The sequence below is a fragment of the Tyto alba genome, unplaced genomic scaffold (assembly GCF_018691265.1).
Source record: "Tyto alba isolate M040663 unplaced genomic scaffold, T.alba_DEE_v4.0 Super-Scaffold_34, whole genome shotgun sequence".
Lineage (NCBI taxonomy): Eukaryota > Metazoa > Chordata > Aves > Strigiformes > Tytonidae > Tyto > Tyto alba.
The window spans coordinates 1,066,919-1,084,651 of record NW_024881309.1 but is presented as its reverse complement, the minus strand read 5'-3'; the positions used below and the strand labels follow the sequence as shown (position 1 = coordinate 1,084,651).

At 44.6% G+C, this 17,733-nt stretch overlaps 1 protein-coding gene across 7 annotated transcripts in view; it reads right to left on the bottom strand.

Moving 5' to 3' along the window:
- Window positions 1–17,733, bottom strand: part of AAK1 (AP2 associated kinase 1) — an 80,762-nt gene that overhangs the window by 27,791 nt on the left and 35,238 nt on the right. For 4 of the 7 annotated variants that reach the window (XM_032985120.2, XM_032985126.2, XM_032985125.2 and 1 more), the window contains 13 exons: window positions 16,347–16,468; window positions 14,797–14,878; window positions 12,676–12,808; window positions 12,077–12,124; window positions 11,315–11,418; window positions 10,265–10,344; window positions 8,640–8,794; window positions 8,229–8,509; window positions 7,182–7,391; window positions 4,046–4,275; window positions 3,246–3,403; window positions 2,734–2,850; window positions 850–945 (listed from right to left, as the gene is read on the bottom strand). In XM_032985120.2, coding sequence (XP_032841011.2) covers window positions 850–945; window positions 2,734–2,850; window positions 3,246–3,403; window positions 4,046–4,275; window positions 7,182–7,391; window positions 8,229–8,509; window positions 8,640–8,794; window positions 10,265–10,344; window positions 11,315–11,418; window positions 12,077–12,124; window positions 12,676–12,808; window positions 14,797–14,878; window positions 16,347–16,468 — 1,816 coding nt within the window. The remainder of the gene's footprint in view (window positions 1–849; window positions 946–2,733; window positions 2,851–3,245; window positions 3,404–4,045; window positions 4,276–7,181; window positions 7,392–8,228; window positions 8,510–8,639; window positions 8,795–10,264; window positions 10,345–11,314; window positions 11,419–12,076; window positions 12,125–12,675; window positions 12,809–14,796; window positions 14,879–16,346; window positions 16,469–17,733) is intronic. The other 3 variants (XM_032985121.2, XM_032985127.2, XM_032985123.2) reach the window with 2 other exon arrangements.

The window sequence follows — 17,733 nt, the reverse complement described above, 5'->3', positions numbered from 1 at the left end:
TTGTGCTCTTTGAGCATCAACCAGAAGGAAGCAAGTTCCACACAGTTATGGAAAAAAATAGATTTTTTTTTTTTTTTTTTCCCCCGGAATTGCTTAACTTTCCATGGAGAGATGCCATCTTTACAAGTACATCATTTTGAAGCCTGGGTCCTCTACTGTCAAACCACCAGTGATCCACAGCTTGAGCCAAGGACAAGGGTGAGAGCTGTAACAAGCACTTGTCCTCTGGGGCTAGCGGACAAGAAGGGACCTGTCACACACATTCACCAGAGGGCTTAGAGAAACGCCAGGATAAAAACATTCCCATATTCCAAATCCCACTGATTCACAAATAAACTCCTAAGCAATTACATAATCTTGTGCTAAAAAGTGTTGGCTGCTGCAGTCAGAAATGTGCACACAGGAAAGACTTTCAAGTAGTACTGCAAAGTAAATGGAAATAGCTACCAACTGCACTAGAAAATTTTGCCAATTCAGAAAAGGTTACATCTTAACTTGTGCTTCACACAAAGCATGCATTTGCAATAGACCTTGGAAGTGAAAGAAACACTGACTCTTACGGGAAAGGAAGACTAACAATAATAAAAACTACAATTTCAAAGTTTCAGGGTTTGCCAGGAAAACTAAGGGCTCGTGTGCTCAGCACAGCTCCCATCACCACGGAGAGATTCACTGGCAGAAAGTGCTACACATCATTACTACCACTGAGCACAGCAGCGTTTGTCAGCACCCAGCACCACTGGCTGAGGCCCAGGATCTCAGGTGTGCCTAAGAAATAGAACCAGAAGATTAAGAGTACAAAACAAACAACAAGACTCTGCCCCCCTCCATAAACTCAGTTCCAGTTACCTGGCGTGTCGGATAACGGGAGAGGAATGAAAGGATCAGGCACAGTCAGAAGAGGAGGGCTAGTGTCCAAACTCAGAATGTCTTTCGTTTTTTCAGCTAATAACCAGGAAGAGAAAAGGCAGAGTGAAACAGAGAAGACAGAAAAGCAGAAAGCATCAAACAAAACCTCAGCACAGGCACAGCTCAGTATTACAGTCCAAGCTATAGCCTGACAAGAATAATATAGACATGCATGCTCAGAACAAGTTTCGGTTGCTAGTGAAACAAAAAACCACCACACTATTACCACATAGCTCTCCAACACACTTTAACCCACAGATTCAAAACATTCCTTGAAAAGGAAGTACTATTATCTCGCTTTACAGTGGCACAAAAGGTGAAATGCCTTAAAGGGCATGAAGCAGGTCAGCCCCCATGTTGGGCCTCTTTGAAATAAAAGATACAGCATCTTGTGTAAGACAGACTTAGACAAGCTTGTATCTATGAGGAAAGAAAAATAAAAGGGCTAGAAATGCCCAGCTCTGTGCCAGCACCAAGAAAATTTCCAAGACACCTTCATACGCCAAACCACAGGACAGGAGAGTCAAGGGGCACATTTTAAAGACTCTAAGAAATGAACATGCTACAGCATCCAGAAAGCCCAGAACAGGCAGATGCTTCTCAAGCTTTACAAAAGGTATGTTATAGCTGAATCTGGAGCTGCTGCTACACTCAACCTCACTCCACAAATGCTGATGGAACATTATAAATCGTTCACAGGGCACTGAACGGCTGAACAAACTCAGAAAGCAACTCACTAGAGCACTCCTGTGTCATGGACTTCAACTCCTTAATTCTCAGGTAAGAGCCAACAATAGCAAGCTCAGTTATAAGCTCCTCTAAATCTCTTTTTATAAATAGACATAATCATAAATGGATTGATCGCTTCTTGCTCCACAAAGGATTCTTCAACCTCTTCCCAGGACTCCTCTCACTAAGGGTCGGTGCGCTTCCGTGGGGAAGCATCAGACAGTTGCATGTGTCACCAGTAACAATGACTGCCCAAGGCAGGGGAGGATTACTTGCATTTCGGGCCCCTGGAAGCAATTTTCCAATACTCTGTTTGGCAAGTCCTTGCTGCATTGAGTAAGAATTAATGCTGAAGAACTAGAAACAAGCAGCAGCACTTACCAAGTTTTTTTGGCACAGAAGGGGCTGCTCATGGCATAAACCTCGGTACCCAAGTACCAAAGGAGACACCAGACAAGGTCACACATGCAGAGGCCTCTGCAGAAAAGCTCCTTAGACCAGCCAAGGACTCCCGGCCTCTGGACCCAAACAGCACAGACAGTGCAAAACTTCTTACCTTCATCATTTAACATGTCAGTTATGAGACTGACTGTGCTCTCCTCTGAGGATTTTCCCTGCTCACTCCTGGTCTCTGCTACACTCCTCATTCTGTGGCACAGACATTATTATCCCCTTCTTCATACAGCCTAACAACCACAGGCAAGGAATATCCTCCAGCATGTCTGACCGACATCTGAGTCCCATTCCCTTACTGCACACTGCATATTTTACTTCTAATTATGAGCTGCATGGAACTTCAACATACTAAGAAGCTTTCTTGTGAACTTAAGGGGCTCGATTTCTTCCTTCACCAAAAGCCTCAGCTCTACCTATACACAGTGCCTCCTGCCTCTGCTACCCAGCTGTGACAAGTACACGTGCCCATCCTACCTTCTCTTCTTCACTGAACTGCTGCCAACTCTATCCTACAGCTCTCAGTGCCAAGGCCCAGCTCAGTTTATATCAGGTTTACATTCCTTCGAAAGATCCTATGACACAGAGTTGCCATTTTTCTGCAGTGCTGCCCAGGGCATTGCCCCATATTCACAAACCCACCTGATCCAGCAGTGAAGGAAGAGCCACCAAACGCATCCGCCTGGGTTGCAGATGAAGCCGGCTGGAAACCCGGAATCAAGTTCTCTGTGGAACTGCCCATCTTTTCTGGAGCTTTCCCTAAAATGCCAGATGCAGATTTAAGGGGGAAACATCCACTCTGAAGGTAAGTTCTTTACCTAGACTTCTTACAACACTATTTCAGTATGTGACTCACACCCCTTCCTGCAAATCATAACTTGCAGATGAAACAGAGTTTAAACTGCAGCTTCTACAACCAACGGATCAAGGCTACTTTAAACGAAGTTAGTACCTCTCCCTTGGAGTATCATGCTCATTTAATTGCAATTGCTCAGCAGAGGACAGGGACTAAGAAGGGAAATTGGAAGGATTTAGCTCTTACAGGCACAGAGGACCATGATAATATGGGAGCACCCCAGCCGAAAGCATCATGATTCCATGCCATCTTCTGTTTTGAGAGCAGGCTGGTCTTAAAACCATCTCCATGAACCTACCGTCACCTAGCTTTGCAAAGTCCTTGTTCAGCAGCTCCTCAGCTGTGAGTTTGGAGAAGTTATCATCATCAAACGGATTCCACGTGGAGACATCAGGCGGGTTATAGACATTCTGCTGTGAGGTCCTTGGGGAACCCGAGGGTGTGGTGGAAGCAGATCTGGATGTGATCATCCCAACCAAACAACAGTCATTAATAACCCATCTGAAATCATCTAGCCAGCACTATCAGCTGGTCCAAACTACTGCATTATCATTACTTCCTACTTAAGACACGCAGCACAAGTTATTGTACTTACATGCCCAGAAAGCTGGGACCAGTTAGCCTTATCTACTCATACTCTGGTTGAGCATCCTGGTGTCAGGGATTAAAATAAGCATCATAAGCATCCCATTTGAAACAGTTTTCTGCAAAGCCCACAGGAAGGCTCCTCACCTATAGACACTACCAAAGTGAGCTAGCAAGCACTCCTGGGGAAGTGCTGATGCTAAACAGCAAGCGTGAAGCATGCACCAGGGCTGCTGATGGAACAGCTGAATCGATGCTAGCTTTTGTAAACCAGAGGAAGGCCCTGTTTGCTTAGCTTCTGGGGAGCATGGAAGCACTCAGGAGGACTTCTGCCTTTGGGAAAGCTCTTCAGCAACTTTCTGCCAAGCCCTAAACTGTGGGAAGGCAAAGACTCATTTAGACCTCAAGAGTTTCTGCCTACCTTTATCTCAGAGCTTTGCCTAGCAAATCTCTGAAGAGCTTCATTGAACCCCTCCCTCCATACCCTTCAACCCCAGGTGACCAGCCACCTACTTGGACTTGTTGAGACTGGCTTCAGCAGCAGCTGCCTGCAGGAGCTGAGTAGACTTGCTTGCTGGAACTCCAAAAACCGCACTGTGGGTCACGTCGCTCAGAATCCTCCTGTGTCCCGCACGCTGTGTCTTGGGGGAGGATGGAGGGGTGAGAGAGCCTAGCTTCTGTCCTTGCACTGCTGGGGGAGGTGTGGTTTGGGGTTTTTGCTGTTGCCTCATTTGTGCCTGCATCTAGGACAGAAAGTTAAATGGCTATGTACTTGTTTGTGAACAACCACCATGATGAAAAAACAGCTATATGCTGGAGGATCTGACCTTCAAGTCATGGGTTGGGGACAGTCTGAAGGGGAAAACACAAACAAATAAAAGAATTGGGAGCATGGGGGAACTCACTGACCTATAGTATTTCAGGATAACTACAATTGTACAAGCAGAGACTTTCTCCCCTTTCTACAGTGCAGCTCTGGAGGCAAAGACTCTTATTAGCGCTTGTCATTAAAGGCTAACTGGTCTCAGAAACTTACTCATGAGTAAAGAGGCTGAGATCCAGGGCAGAGGTAAAAAAGGAAATCAGATCACAGTGTGCAGGAGTCTTGTCATAGGGACACAAGGAGTGGGGCTAAGGTGAAGAGCAGCACTTCTTCCAGTAGATAATGTGTGATTATGGCCAAATCCCTAAAGGGTTACAGGTCTTCTGCAGAAATCTTGTGCAAGAAGCTTTCTTAGTTTTCTTTTAGTTTAAAGAAAAAAAACAAGAACCACGGGCGCAACATTTGTCATTAAAATCTGGAGGAGAAAACCAGCATGTTTGGTTTAGGTGTAAGCCAAGATAGCCCAGCTACAAACCCTTTGGAAACTTCAAGGGGTTTCCTCAAATTGATCTTATTTTTCCATTACCTTAGTCTTGTGTTAAACTCAAACCCATAAATACTTGAAATACTGTTTTGCAGTGACAAACAACATCATGACTTCCTCTTAGGTGATTTTTCAAAGTCTGTCTGTCCATGAGATGTCATGGCTGGATTTAAAGCAGGAAAACTAGAATGTAAAGAGCAGAGCTGTGCATGTCACCTCCACTACCTGGGCACTAGCTCCCTGCTCCCCACCCTGTAACGTCCCAGGCCATTTTCAACCAAGGAAGACAGATGACTTGGAAAGACCCAAGATGAGACAAAGAGAAAGAGTTACATCTCCAGCACGGTGCTTAACCACAGTGGGGCAAGGCAAACAAGTGGTTAGCTCACTCGCTTTTCATTTGGCATTTTCAGGCAGACTATTTCACTGCAGCTGAGAAGCAAGCTGACCTGACTGCTTCTGAAGCACCCACCTTACATCTCACTATATAGGTCACTGCAGAACAGTACATTTGGTGCTGAGAAATAAAAGGGCAGTGCCAAAATCACCACGGGAATGAATGCAGAGCTTATTAAACTAAAGTCTCGCAATGTGAAAAGGTTTTGATGGGTCCTGACTTGGTATGTTCTGCTCGGAAACTCTGCTCTGCAGAGACCATGTCTCAATATCATTTTTGAAATGAGCCAAACACTGCTTTTCCCCTCTTGATGCTGCAGGAGTGGAAAAGTGTCCAGATGTGTCTGTTCTGATCAGCCATTCAGGGGGAATAGGGCTAATTTTCAATCTAGCTGATTTAATAAAATTAAGACTGTTTTTGTGCTAGTGAATCACAGCAAAGCTCTTTAGAGATGCACTTCAGCACCACATTCAGGCATTTCTCCTCTAAAAGGAACAGGGTAATAATGGGCCTCATCCAAAACCTGTCTGAATGTACTGAAAATCTCCCACCAGTTTCAAACTGACTTGCCCCAGGTCATTCAGCAAAACAATAACAAGTTCAGGAACACAACGGCTCCAAGCCTGTCACCTACCTTACCAACCAGTTTAATGCTGAAAATTAATATAAAAGCAAAGGGGGTGACTATGACAAAGTCTTGAGACACAGCAGAGTAAAACAAACAATGCTTTCCCAGCATTGCTCAGGTCACTGGCTTATGGAGTTTATTAGTTAAATTAATTCCTGATGCCACTTCAAAAGGAAGCGTGCTCAGGAGATTAAGTAGGTCCTGAATAACTGGCAACTCATGGACAAGCAAGCACAAATTGACCCCTAGTTTGGACTCAAACACTGTGTACCTGAAGGGGTTTGTTATCAGATGGCGTTTGCTTTGCACACGTACAGCCCAGTACAGCAAAATAATGGGCAGCCTCCTCTTGTGTGGTGCCTGCGTGTACTTTCCTTCCAACACACAACTAGAGTTAGGGACATCCCTTTGCGCCCCCAAAACCAAGCAAGAGCGGATGGGATTGCGCAGGAATGAAAACAAAAGGCACAGCTTCCTCCCATATGTACTGCAGAGATACTTTGGCAATGGGGAACCTGCCCTCTGGCACAGCTCCCCTGCCTTCAACACTGCAGACAGCTGGCTATTTCCCTGTTGTGGACAGCCATATTTTCCATTAAGTAAAGAGCATTTATTTTGGATGCACATTCAGTTGATTAGTAAAGTGGATAACTTATTTATTTTTAGATATGGTGCTTTAAAAGTCTCCTTTCTATAGTATTAATTAAAGAAAAAAAGTTATCCCAATGCCAGAAACAACCAGGGAGGCTGCTTACACCTTCCTTTACATCAGAGCCCAGAATATGAGACCAAAGTTTTTGAAAAAAGCAGCAACAAAGTAGTTCTGTTGCCTGATGCCCATCCCAATGCATTAAGTACAGATAATTTCAAAAAGCATTTATCACGTCTTCTAAGGCAACATGACAGGGGAGGAATAGAGAGAAGCTGCATTAAGCAGCTACTTATGCCTTCTCATCTGCTTTCTACTCATCTTCTTTCTATGGACCCAGAGCACAACTCCGGAGTCCAGAATCCCACTGGAAAGAGCAGTCCAAACAATTGCACATGTCTCTGGCACAGCAAGGTTAGTGCTGACATCTGAGACTCAGTAATAAGGCAGTAGGGGCCAGCAGGCCCTAGAGCACTGATTACCGGGGCTCTGTGGGCCCGAACAGCCAGCCACCCTGCTGGGGTGTTCCCAGAATGTCAGGCCTAGCAGAAGAGCACTTGCCAGCACTCCAGATCCTGCTGCCTTGCTCCTTCCCACAAGGCTCTTACCACTTGCTCCTGTGGCTGCGCCGGCTGGGCCGCGCTTTGCTGGGCTTGGGGCTGCGGCGGTGCCGGGGCTTGCTGCTTTTGCTGAACTGCTGCCGTCTTCTGCTGCATTGCTGCCTGCTGGGCCATCATCTGCTGCTGCTGTTGCTGCTGCTGGTAGTAGTTCTGCATCAGCTGTTGCTGTGCTGGCGCTCCTTGCTGCATCACTGGGAACTGGGAAACGACAACTTGTTGAGCTGCTCGTTGCGCAGCTGGGAACTGGGGCACCACCACCAGAACCTGGGGCCAGCCACGGAACGGTTACAGCCACTGCAAGCGGCAAAGGAGGGACGGGCTGTGATGGCTTGGAGACCATCTGCAAAGGAGGGGTGGAAAATGGCCTTCTGGTCTGACGTTAGATCCGTTCTGTTACCCCTGCCCGTACGGGGCTCCCACAGCACAGACTGTCCTGCAGTCCCAAACTCCTTTCTCCATTTTTATCAACTCTAAACCTTTCCCCAGGATAGGAAGATTTACTGCCCCTTTGCCTCCACTGTTAAATATGCTTTAGCTGAGATCTGTGCTGCTATAAACACCTCAGTTAAGCATACAAGTCTGTATTCTAGACACATCCCATTTAACACATCAGGTGTTCACAGGCCTTCTTACCACTGCAGTCTACCATAAAACCAGACCTGAATCTTACCATTGAAAAGCCACGCCAGGCTCTTGTGTCACAAAGAGAGCAGAAGAGAAACCATACCCCTCTGCTCATCAGTTGAGTACTGACCTCAAGACCCTGAAGCACTTGGAGCTGTAAAACCTTAACCAGCACTGCTTATCTTACGTTCGTACATGACAAAACTATATCAAGGACTTCCACATTGACAGTTAAAAACGCCAGCCTCACATAGCAGAAAGTCTTGCTAGAGAACTGGAGACACATTGGAAAATGCCTAAGAACTACACCTATCACCACAAAAAGCAGAGTTCTTGCCATAAATGCAAAGATACAGCCTTGCAGGCCTCTAGCCCAGGAAGCATGCAACAAACACGGCCATGCATGCCTACCTGCTGAGCTTGCATCATCTGCTGCTGCTGGTAATACGCAGCCTGTTGCTGCTGCTGCTGCTGTTGCAGAAGCTGCTGCTTCAAGAAGAGCTGCTGTTGGTGCTGAGGTGTGGCTTGTGGCTGAGTAGAAGGGACCTGGGGCTGCGCCGGTGAGGCCTGCTGCGGAGCTGGTGCCTGCTTGGCTTGTGGCTGTGCCGGAGTCTGCTGGGGTGCTGCTTTTTGCTGGGGGACGCTTGCAGGGAGCGAAGGCTGAGCACTGCCCAGGGCAGCAGGTCCTGCAACTGGTGGTGGTGTTGGGGAGAGATAAAAAGGAAAAAAACAAAAGGATAGATCCATTAGACTGACATGCACCACAGCCCTGCGGTGCACAGCGCCCAGCAGGAAGGCACCACACAGGGAATGGGGTTTCACCTTGCGGCTGAATGGCTGCTTGAGCCGTGGGCCTCTTCCTGGGCGTCAGGGCTGGCTGAATGGGCAAAATTCCAGGGTTGGGTTGTGTCTGTCCTGCCTTGGGCCTCTGGCGGGGTGCTATGGAGGTTTCTGTTGTAGGGATGGGATCTGTCAGCCTACAAAATAAGGTAAGGAATAAAAGGAAGAGCAGTAAGAGCGCAGTCCTTGTTAGCCTGATAGCTGGTGCATGCAACGCACAGTAGCGGTTTAAAAACTGATCCATACTTTAGCAGTATGTGACTGATAAAGGTGAAACCCTTGTGGACATCCAGACACCCAGAGCAACTCTTTCTAGAAAACTACAGGCACAGTAAGACGTCATGGATGCATTCACAGCAATTAATCCAAGGACTGTAATTGTGACTTCTTTGCTAATTGTGGCATCTTCTCCTGTTGGACAGCTGGAACTTGTCAAAATCACTCAATTCATTCAAATATTTGCTATGACATATTGTTTAAATCCACTCAGAGTTCTGGATGAGCAGACGAAGGACATAAATTAGCTTAAGAGCAGCAGTACCTTTGGGCAGAGTTGTCTAAACTGCCATCTTTACAAGTACCCTAACTTTAGTACATCTATCCCAGAATCAGGTCATCAACCTCTTCTGATCTCTAATATTTACTGAGCTCCAAAAACGCATAGTAACAGAGCCAAGCAGCCAGACACCACCCTGCCCTTCTGTGGACACATTTGCTTGTTAGGTATCAAGTTGTTCTACTAATGTGAGAGTAACTGCACTCAATTATAAAAACAAAGACTCCTAGGATTGACAGACAGGAGGAGAGAGGCCCCATTTCAGAGTCTGAAGAAACCCACTGGTTTCAGAGTGCCCACTGCTGTACTGCTCACTTTTCAGTAAAATAAGGTACAAGTTTTGTCCAACAATATTTACAAGTCTCCGTTGCAGTATCATAAGCAGAGCAAGCAGCAGCAGGAGAGGAGAAAAACCACAGCAGTGGTTTCCCCACTAACTGGACTTTTCAGATGGAGACTGATTGGGCTTTCATCCCCCCCACCCACAAAGAAATTATAGGACTCTTGCAGAAATCACAGCAATTTCATACAGTAATTACTAGGTCAGGTTATCATCTGTCAAGAGTCAAATTCAAACAGCAGTAGCCCCTGATGTGGTTTCTCAGCAGACTCGTGTTCTTTGAGCCAGTTCCAGGCCCACTGCAGTCTCTCTCCTGCCTTTGCTCTCAGGTACTCCGGGTACTGCCGCCGGATGGATGACACACTAGATTCATCTAAGTGCACGAACTGCAAGTGGTGCTGTCAAGCAATGCCTTCAGTGCAAAGAGCCTAGCTGTTGAGTCATGCTGAGTATCACCCAAGTCCCACCCCCAGCCCCTCCATGCAGAAAAACTTCCCCTAATATCTGCATTTTCTGCCTTTCAGATCAATGAGATCAATGGTTATTTATGTCATTGAAGCAGAAGGCTCAGGACCGCAGTGCTTGTCTCCATGTGTAAATGTAAGCCCACATGGAAACACCTAAATATATCAAGCATCTTTCCTAATAAACAGCAGAAAGACAACAGACAATAAAGAGAGAGAGGGCTGAGCATAATGCAGATGTGGTTACCTGGCCTTTGGTTGACTCTTCTTTGCAGCAGCTTCGCTTGCTTTAACTGGGTCTGGGAGTTTAGCAGGGATTGGAGAGTTCTGCAGATCCCAAAAACACCAAATTTTGTATTTTGAAGGAAGACGACAGAATCGGAAATAATTTGCAAAAGCATCACAATGAAATGGTGAAATGGAGGCAATTATTCCTCATGCTGGACACAGGACAAATCCCTCAATATTAACATCATGAGAGGATAGTAATTTGTAACAGTCTTTACAAGGGAAAAGTACAGTTCAGCTTTTTGACCATTTGCTACATGTGGAATCTGAACACAAAGCTTCATAGCATAATCTGGGTATTTTTAAAAGACAATGTGAGGACAATAGCAGCAATACATATTAATACTGCTATAAAAAATACACGGTTTTGGTACTACTATGCCTGTCTTATAAAGACCATAAATAACCACCTGAACATGGGGAGAAAAAAAAAATAGGTGGTTTCTTACCTGGAAACAACAAAATAAAATGTCATGTCACAGATGTCTATAACACCATAAAAAAAATACTTGTCAACTCTATTTTTCAGGTGAAGTCTATAAAGATACACAAAGAAGGGGCAGATGGTTGCATAAAGGCCCGACATAGTTCAAATGCAATCCCAGCCAGACGGCAGACACAAAACTGCTATGTTTAAAACCAACTGCATCACAAATTACACACGCTATGATGAATGTGCCTGGAGATCAAATCTGTTTCACAAGCACGGCCTGTTTTTCCATGTTCACATGCACAAAATCTCTGGGTTGGCCTCACATTGGTAACTGGGTGAGGAGGTAAACCAGGGACAAAGAGAAATAGGAAACATATGAAACAAAACCCTGAATTCCTGCCTCCATCTTCCCAAAAAAACCCAAACCCAAACAGTGCTAATTAAAAAAAAACAACCTCCTAATTACAGAACTGGGGAACAACCTACAGATTATGGCAGAATGCTCAATATTCATCAATTGTCATCCCCAGCCTCCTCCCTCAAAGCCCTACATCAGTCCACTCCTTTGCTACTCACCTGGACGTTCTGGACTGGGCACTCCTTCTTCGCCAATTTGAATGCAAAGTAGGAGACCTGATAAATATCAGGTCTCTTATCAGGGTCTGGCTCAAGCATATATCCTTTAGAAGACAGAGATGCTAACATCAGAGCAATAGAACACAGATTCATGTGAGCCATTTGTGGCAGTGTATCTGACTAGATATAAACAGGAAATTCTTTCCTGTGAGGATGGTGAGGCACTGGCCCAGGTTGCCCAGAGAGGCTGCAGATTCCCCATCCCTGGAAACATTCAAGGTCAGGCCGGGCAGGGCTCTGAGCAACCTGATCTAGCTGAAGATGTCCCTGCTCATGGCAGGGGGTTGGACTAGATGACCTTTAAAGGTCCCTTCAACCCAAACCACGCTATGATTCTACATTCGGTATAACCAGATGCTACCAGGGCCCCCTGCCTCTTTCAAAGCACCCCGTCGGTGGTCAGCAGGGCTGAGCTGATCATCAGGGCCAGCTGAGAAAGTGGCAAGACAGACCGTTAGGATTGACTAGGACATATTTTCCAATACAGCTACAAACAACTTGTAGCTGCTATCGAAGGCTCTAGGGCAAGGAGAGGAAATGCAGTCTGCTTAGTCAGGGAATAGCATTGGTTTTGACTTCTGCATTTCCAAGTAAACCCACAGGAAAAGAGCTTGATCCAACCCCAGTGTGCCAGTGGGGCAGGAAGACAGGCCAGCCACATAGATCACTGCACATATACCACCACATAAGAAAAGAAAATACCAGGCTGCTCTGCAAACACATCCAACTCTGTGTTAGTCAAGATTGTGGCTAGGGAAAAAAAAAAAAATAAAAATCAAATGCTGTGCTCAAAACAAGAGAGCTGCCCCAGCTTTGCCAAGAGTAGTACATTGTACCGTTAATTACACATTCATTCTAGTCAGTGGGTTATTTATAAATCATTTCAGTTCTGTTTCTCAATTCACAGAAGATGAATTCTTATCGCTCCTCTAAGTCACTGTGGCTCTTTTCAGTTCCTTATCCAAATAGATTTATTACTGGAGAAATACGTTTCTGCATAAATAGGCTTATTGTGCAAGTTTCTGTAGGACTTTCAAACCAAATGGTCGTCTGTTTTCCTGCCTTTCCACAGAGTTCACTACAGCCTAGCCAAAGAGAAATCTCTGTACCCTAACTGTCTTTCAAAGGGTGATCTCCTAAGCTACTACAACATCACTTTAACCACCCCTGTGTGCAAGCAAGTCTTTTAAAAGAGAAACACCAACGTTTTTACTGTAGGAACAGGGAATATAAGAGAAAAACACCTCTACTGGTTTTTTAGTTCTGTGGAAGCAGATTACGCCACTGTCAGAGACACTCACGGATGAGGCAGTGCATGTCTTGCGAGTGCCGAGAATTATCTGGAATGGTGAAATTGCCATCACAGATTGCCACCTGACTCTCCCCAAATGGCAAGGTGAAGTAACACAGCTTGTACAGTAAACAGCCAAGGGCCTGAAAAGAGAGAACGGAGCAAAGGATTTAACAAACCAAAGCAAAGCAGGGAATGGTACAATTCAAATACCACTGCAGATAACAGGGAAAGTGCTCTAGCTTGTTCAGGTCCCACATGACATCAGGCCTACATTTTAACATCCCTGTGATCAACTTGAAAACAAGCACAGTTATATGGGAAGATAAATACATGAAGAGCTTTCCCTCGCTAGGCTGAAATACTGTAACCCCGAGGGATTGTGAGTGTCATCACACACACCCCACAGCTCCACATACTCACATAGCATGACCCTTCATGTCATTAAACAGGCAAGGCCTGCTTCTGACACATACTGGGAGGAAAAAGCAAAGTAATAGCAAAACTAAATGGTAACCATTATCCTTAATACATTTATTCTGGCAAAGAAAAATCCAAACTGTTGTTTCCAAGCTTAAGTTCAAACAACCTTTCAACCGTTACAAATATGTTCCAGGGAGAGATATACAGATAAGTCTGCAGGCTGCTGGGTTATACCACCCTTCCATCTATTTCCGTGCTGCTTTTGACAGCAAGAGCCACCACCTATTTCAAAAGAAAATACAAGTTTTGCACAAAGGGCTAATTATGAAACACTGAAACACTCCCACCATCTCAAAGGGGAGAGGGGGAAACATTTCCTAATCCGAAGCAACTCATCATCAGCTTCTCTTTTTTTTGTCACAGAATTTCACAATTAAATTGCACTTTAGTTTAAAATAACCTTGATAAAATTTAAGGAAAGGAAGGTTTCCAGCAGGACAAGTGTTGCAACAGGCCTTGAAGCCAAGGCCCCACTGTGCACACCACTGCAAGCTTGTTTGGAAACGCTCAGCAGGTCACTAGAACAAAATTCCTTCCATGCCAGAAAGAGGAGAGCCTTTGGGTCTCTGCCTTTCCACATTATCACAGGAAGGAGTGCAAATCCTAGGTTCTCTGGCTGCCTTTGAGGCCTTGACAATCTTTTCATGCTGTTTCAGCTGTGACCTTCCCTCTCCAGGTCTCTAACACCAAGGCGAGTGACCCAGCACTGGTACAGGGCCTCGTTCTACAAACCTCCTGCTGAACTCAGCAGAGAAAGAGCCCCACAGGAGCTGCTGCTTTCCTGACTCCGAGCTGAGCTCAGAGAGGACAGAGGACTCTTCCCAGCAGATGTCATGCCAGCAATTTTCCCTCTTGTATATGCAGATGCAGAGCTATTGAAGATACATTAAAACTCTCCTTATATTGCTGCTGCCTTGTTACTTCCTAGCTCAGGGCTTCAAAAACCATACAAATATGCTCTGAATTAGCATTTTAAATGCATCCCATTTGCTGAATTGCCACTACACTACAAATGGCACAGACTTTTTTTTCATCTCCGTCCCAACTAAAGGGAAGCCTTCCATTCTCGATCAGGTTAGCCAGTAATAGATTACGCTACAGTTGCATTTTGCTCTCAACATGAAAAGCATGGCAAGATTGTGCTGATCATTAGAAACAGCAATGCAAAAGCTTGGTCTTTGGCCAGGTTCGACAACTAAGACCTGTATTACGCTGTCCAGGATAAGCACACTACTGCTCCTGGGGGAAGGTCTGTTTTCTCAGTTTTCTACTAAATTCTGACCAGTAACTTTGATTGCGCATGCTTGCAACCCAACCCAGGCACAAGAAGTCACAATGCTCTGAATTTTCTGTTTTAACTCTTAAGATACAAAATCAAGTCTGCACTGTTTAACCCTGCAATTTCATACATCTCTAAATTAATACCATGTGGGAGGTAATATGTAAAGAAGCACATATATTTTATCTACAAACCACCCTGCTCAGCAGTAACTCATCAGAAATGTCAAGCAGAGGAATTCTTTATTCAGAAACTGTCCAGCCTCTTAAGGAAACTAGGTTAGCCCCAGCCAGATAGTTACCCTGTCATTATGGTAATGAAAGCAAGCTGCAGTCTGGTTCTATGATGTTAAGCAGTTTTTATACATACCCATATGTCTGCTTTTGTAGTAATAAGTTTGCCACTATACAGGTTGACCATTTCTGGTGCTCTGTAGGATAATGTAGTGTACCTGTAGCAGAAAGAGCTATCGGTGAGTTCGAAATGGATATCAGATGCATTTTCACTATGTCACCTTTCCAAATTATTCAAAATCCACTCTTTCCCTATTCATTTTAGGGAAAGTGATACTAAAGAAGATAATCTATTGGAAAAATCTTTTAACAGCAGCATCTGCTATATACCTCTAACAATAAAACACTAACCACTGCAAACTGCCTTGTGAAACCAAAGTGGTAACCAAGATCCTTTCTGAAGCAAGCAATTTACTCACAAAACAGTGCAGTCATGTTAAGAACTAGAACAGAAATATTCAAGGATTCAGAGTAACAAGGTCAGTAGTCAAATGTCCTCTGCAATGTCCTCACTGCTGGGGCTTTGGCCAACTGTATTACAAAGATTGTAACTGGATATGTGGCTCCTAATAGACAGACTTCCACACCAGGACTCCTGCTCACTCACTGTAAACAAGGGAAAGGTTATTTCATATCTCCAACTATAGCTAGAATCTGCCGCATTTTAACAAATCACTACAAATAGAAAAGCTGGAAACTGTGCCACAGTTTAAGAGACTCTTACGATAAGATTTCCTATCAGTAGGTCTATAGTTTCTGCTATGGCACCTTGCATGCTATTTATCTTGATCACAAGAAAGCATTGCTAAAGGCAAAGTTTTTGTAGGCTTGTTAATAAGTGTACAAACACAGCATTCCAAAGGGACTGCAAATCCAGACTAGGAGCACTTTAAAAAGTTCAGTCAAACAAACAAGTGTAGGAAATCCATGCAGGTGCCATTGAATCCTAACAAAAAGGAGGCATTTGCACACATTTTTAACACACTGTTTTCTAACCAGAATGTTACAGTAACAGAACAGTAGCAGTGATGTTAAAACTACAGCAAGACCAAGGACCTGGAGTCTGCACCACTCCTGATCTAGGTCCTACTGAACTGCCACCTAAGTTCCCTTTTTAAAAGCATCAAGGTGCACGTAGTTGCTACCACTACAGCTGGCTGTGCATGGGGCAAAAGGAGCCAAATTAAACACCTCAAGGTCCTTGAATTTTCTGTGAAGATCTGAAGAGTTAGGCCATGCATTCCCTTAGTCACTGCAAGGATTTATGATGAGTTGCTCATGGCAGACAGGGATTTTGTCATCTGCTGTATTGCAGTTCAAAGAAGCCAAGATAGATGAAGGACAGAGATAGACTGACCCCATAGGTAACAGAACATGTCACTACCTTGACAAGGTGGGCAAGTTCTCTGCATTAGCATGCTCAGTCTTTCAGGTCTAAAGCAATTACATCAAGCTCAATTTATTGTTTCACCTTCCCCCAGGCACTTATTTACCTGCAGCAGACACTTCTATGCAGCAGCATCCAATCTGCTACACCAGGCCTGAGTAAAATTTAGTCCTAGTGCAAGAAAAAATTGCTCTTCAGATACAAACTATGCCAGAGTTGAAAAAGAAAAGCACACTTACTTTTTGATCTCCTCCTCTACCGCATTCACCCCTTCTGTTTGAGGGTTCTGGAATTTGTTAGTAGCACTTCCAAAGTCACACAGGACATAGTGGCCACGATCATGCAGCAGGATGTTTTCAACCTACGAGCACCACAGACAAATACAGAATCACTCAGACAAAAAAACATTAGTTTTCTTTCAATAAGCCAGGGTTTTTAGTGCCTGATGACAAATCAGACACATCTGGCATAAAAGCCTAACATGACAGCAAGGAAAATACACATCAATACTCTGTCACATCTCCTAAAATAGAAGTCAAATCACGGAAGCATAGTTGTAATGCTACCTTCTATCCTGCCACCTCTCCTTTCTCCTTTTGCAAGCACACCACCTTACCTCTTCTGAGTCTGATAAGTGCTTCAGGACAGGAACTGTGTCCTGGTGTCTTCAGTGCTCAACCTCCCTGAGCTACTATAACCCACAGCCTAGCACCTGAATTCAAGACAGCTAATACAAGCTGTCCACAGCTTTATAAAGAGTTACACCCCCTCGCTGTCTAGTGGGGCAGAGAGGAGGCAAATGGATGACAGCACACGCATGTCTATGCTTTATGAAACTGTAATACATCTCCAGTTCTCCGTCTGCTTTTCACCTTTCACTCAGAGTCTCATTCAAAACAAGCCTCAGTTTATGCTCGCACTTCAGTTGTTTGTTATCAGCGTGGTGGGTACCCTGTAATCCCTAAACAGTGGTTGTACACCAGAGGTTCCTCCCAGTTGCTGAGGAGATGAGCCCTTTCTTTCAAGTATTTGGTAGCTTGAATTAGACAACTGAAACAAATGCTGAAACAAACACCTGGGATTGCTGAAAAAAAATTAAAAAAAAAAAAAAAAAATCAGCAGAGTCACTGCCTTTCCCCTAAATATGCACACTTCATCATGCATTAACAAAAACATAGCTTGCATCCACCTAGGAAAGCTGTCTAAATGTTTTGACACTGACATAAGATGTGGACAAACCTGGATTCAGTTCTTTGCTTTGGCAGAGCAGACCCATACTCCCATTCCTGATCTGTACAGCAGCATTAACAACATGTTCTCTCAAGGGAATGCATACACTTTTTAATGTATTTATCTTCAATCAATGTCAAACACTCAGATACAACAATCAGATAAAACACACAGCTCACATATTTAAAAAAAAAATCACCACATTAGTGTTCACTAACAACATTTTTTGGAAGCAGACGTCCCCATCAAGAATGATCTTTACAAGAAGGAAAGAAAAAGTAGTAGTCAGCATTTTAAGTATCAGAAAATGCAGCCAAATTAGAGCAGCTGAGGGGGGGAAAGGCTGGCTTGAAACCAAGGGTTAAACAACGCCCCTTCCCCCCTCTGCTATCCATC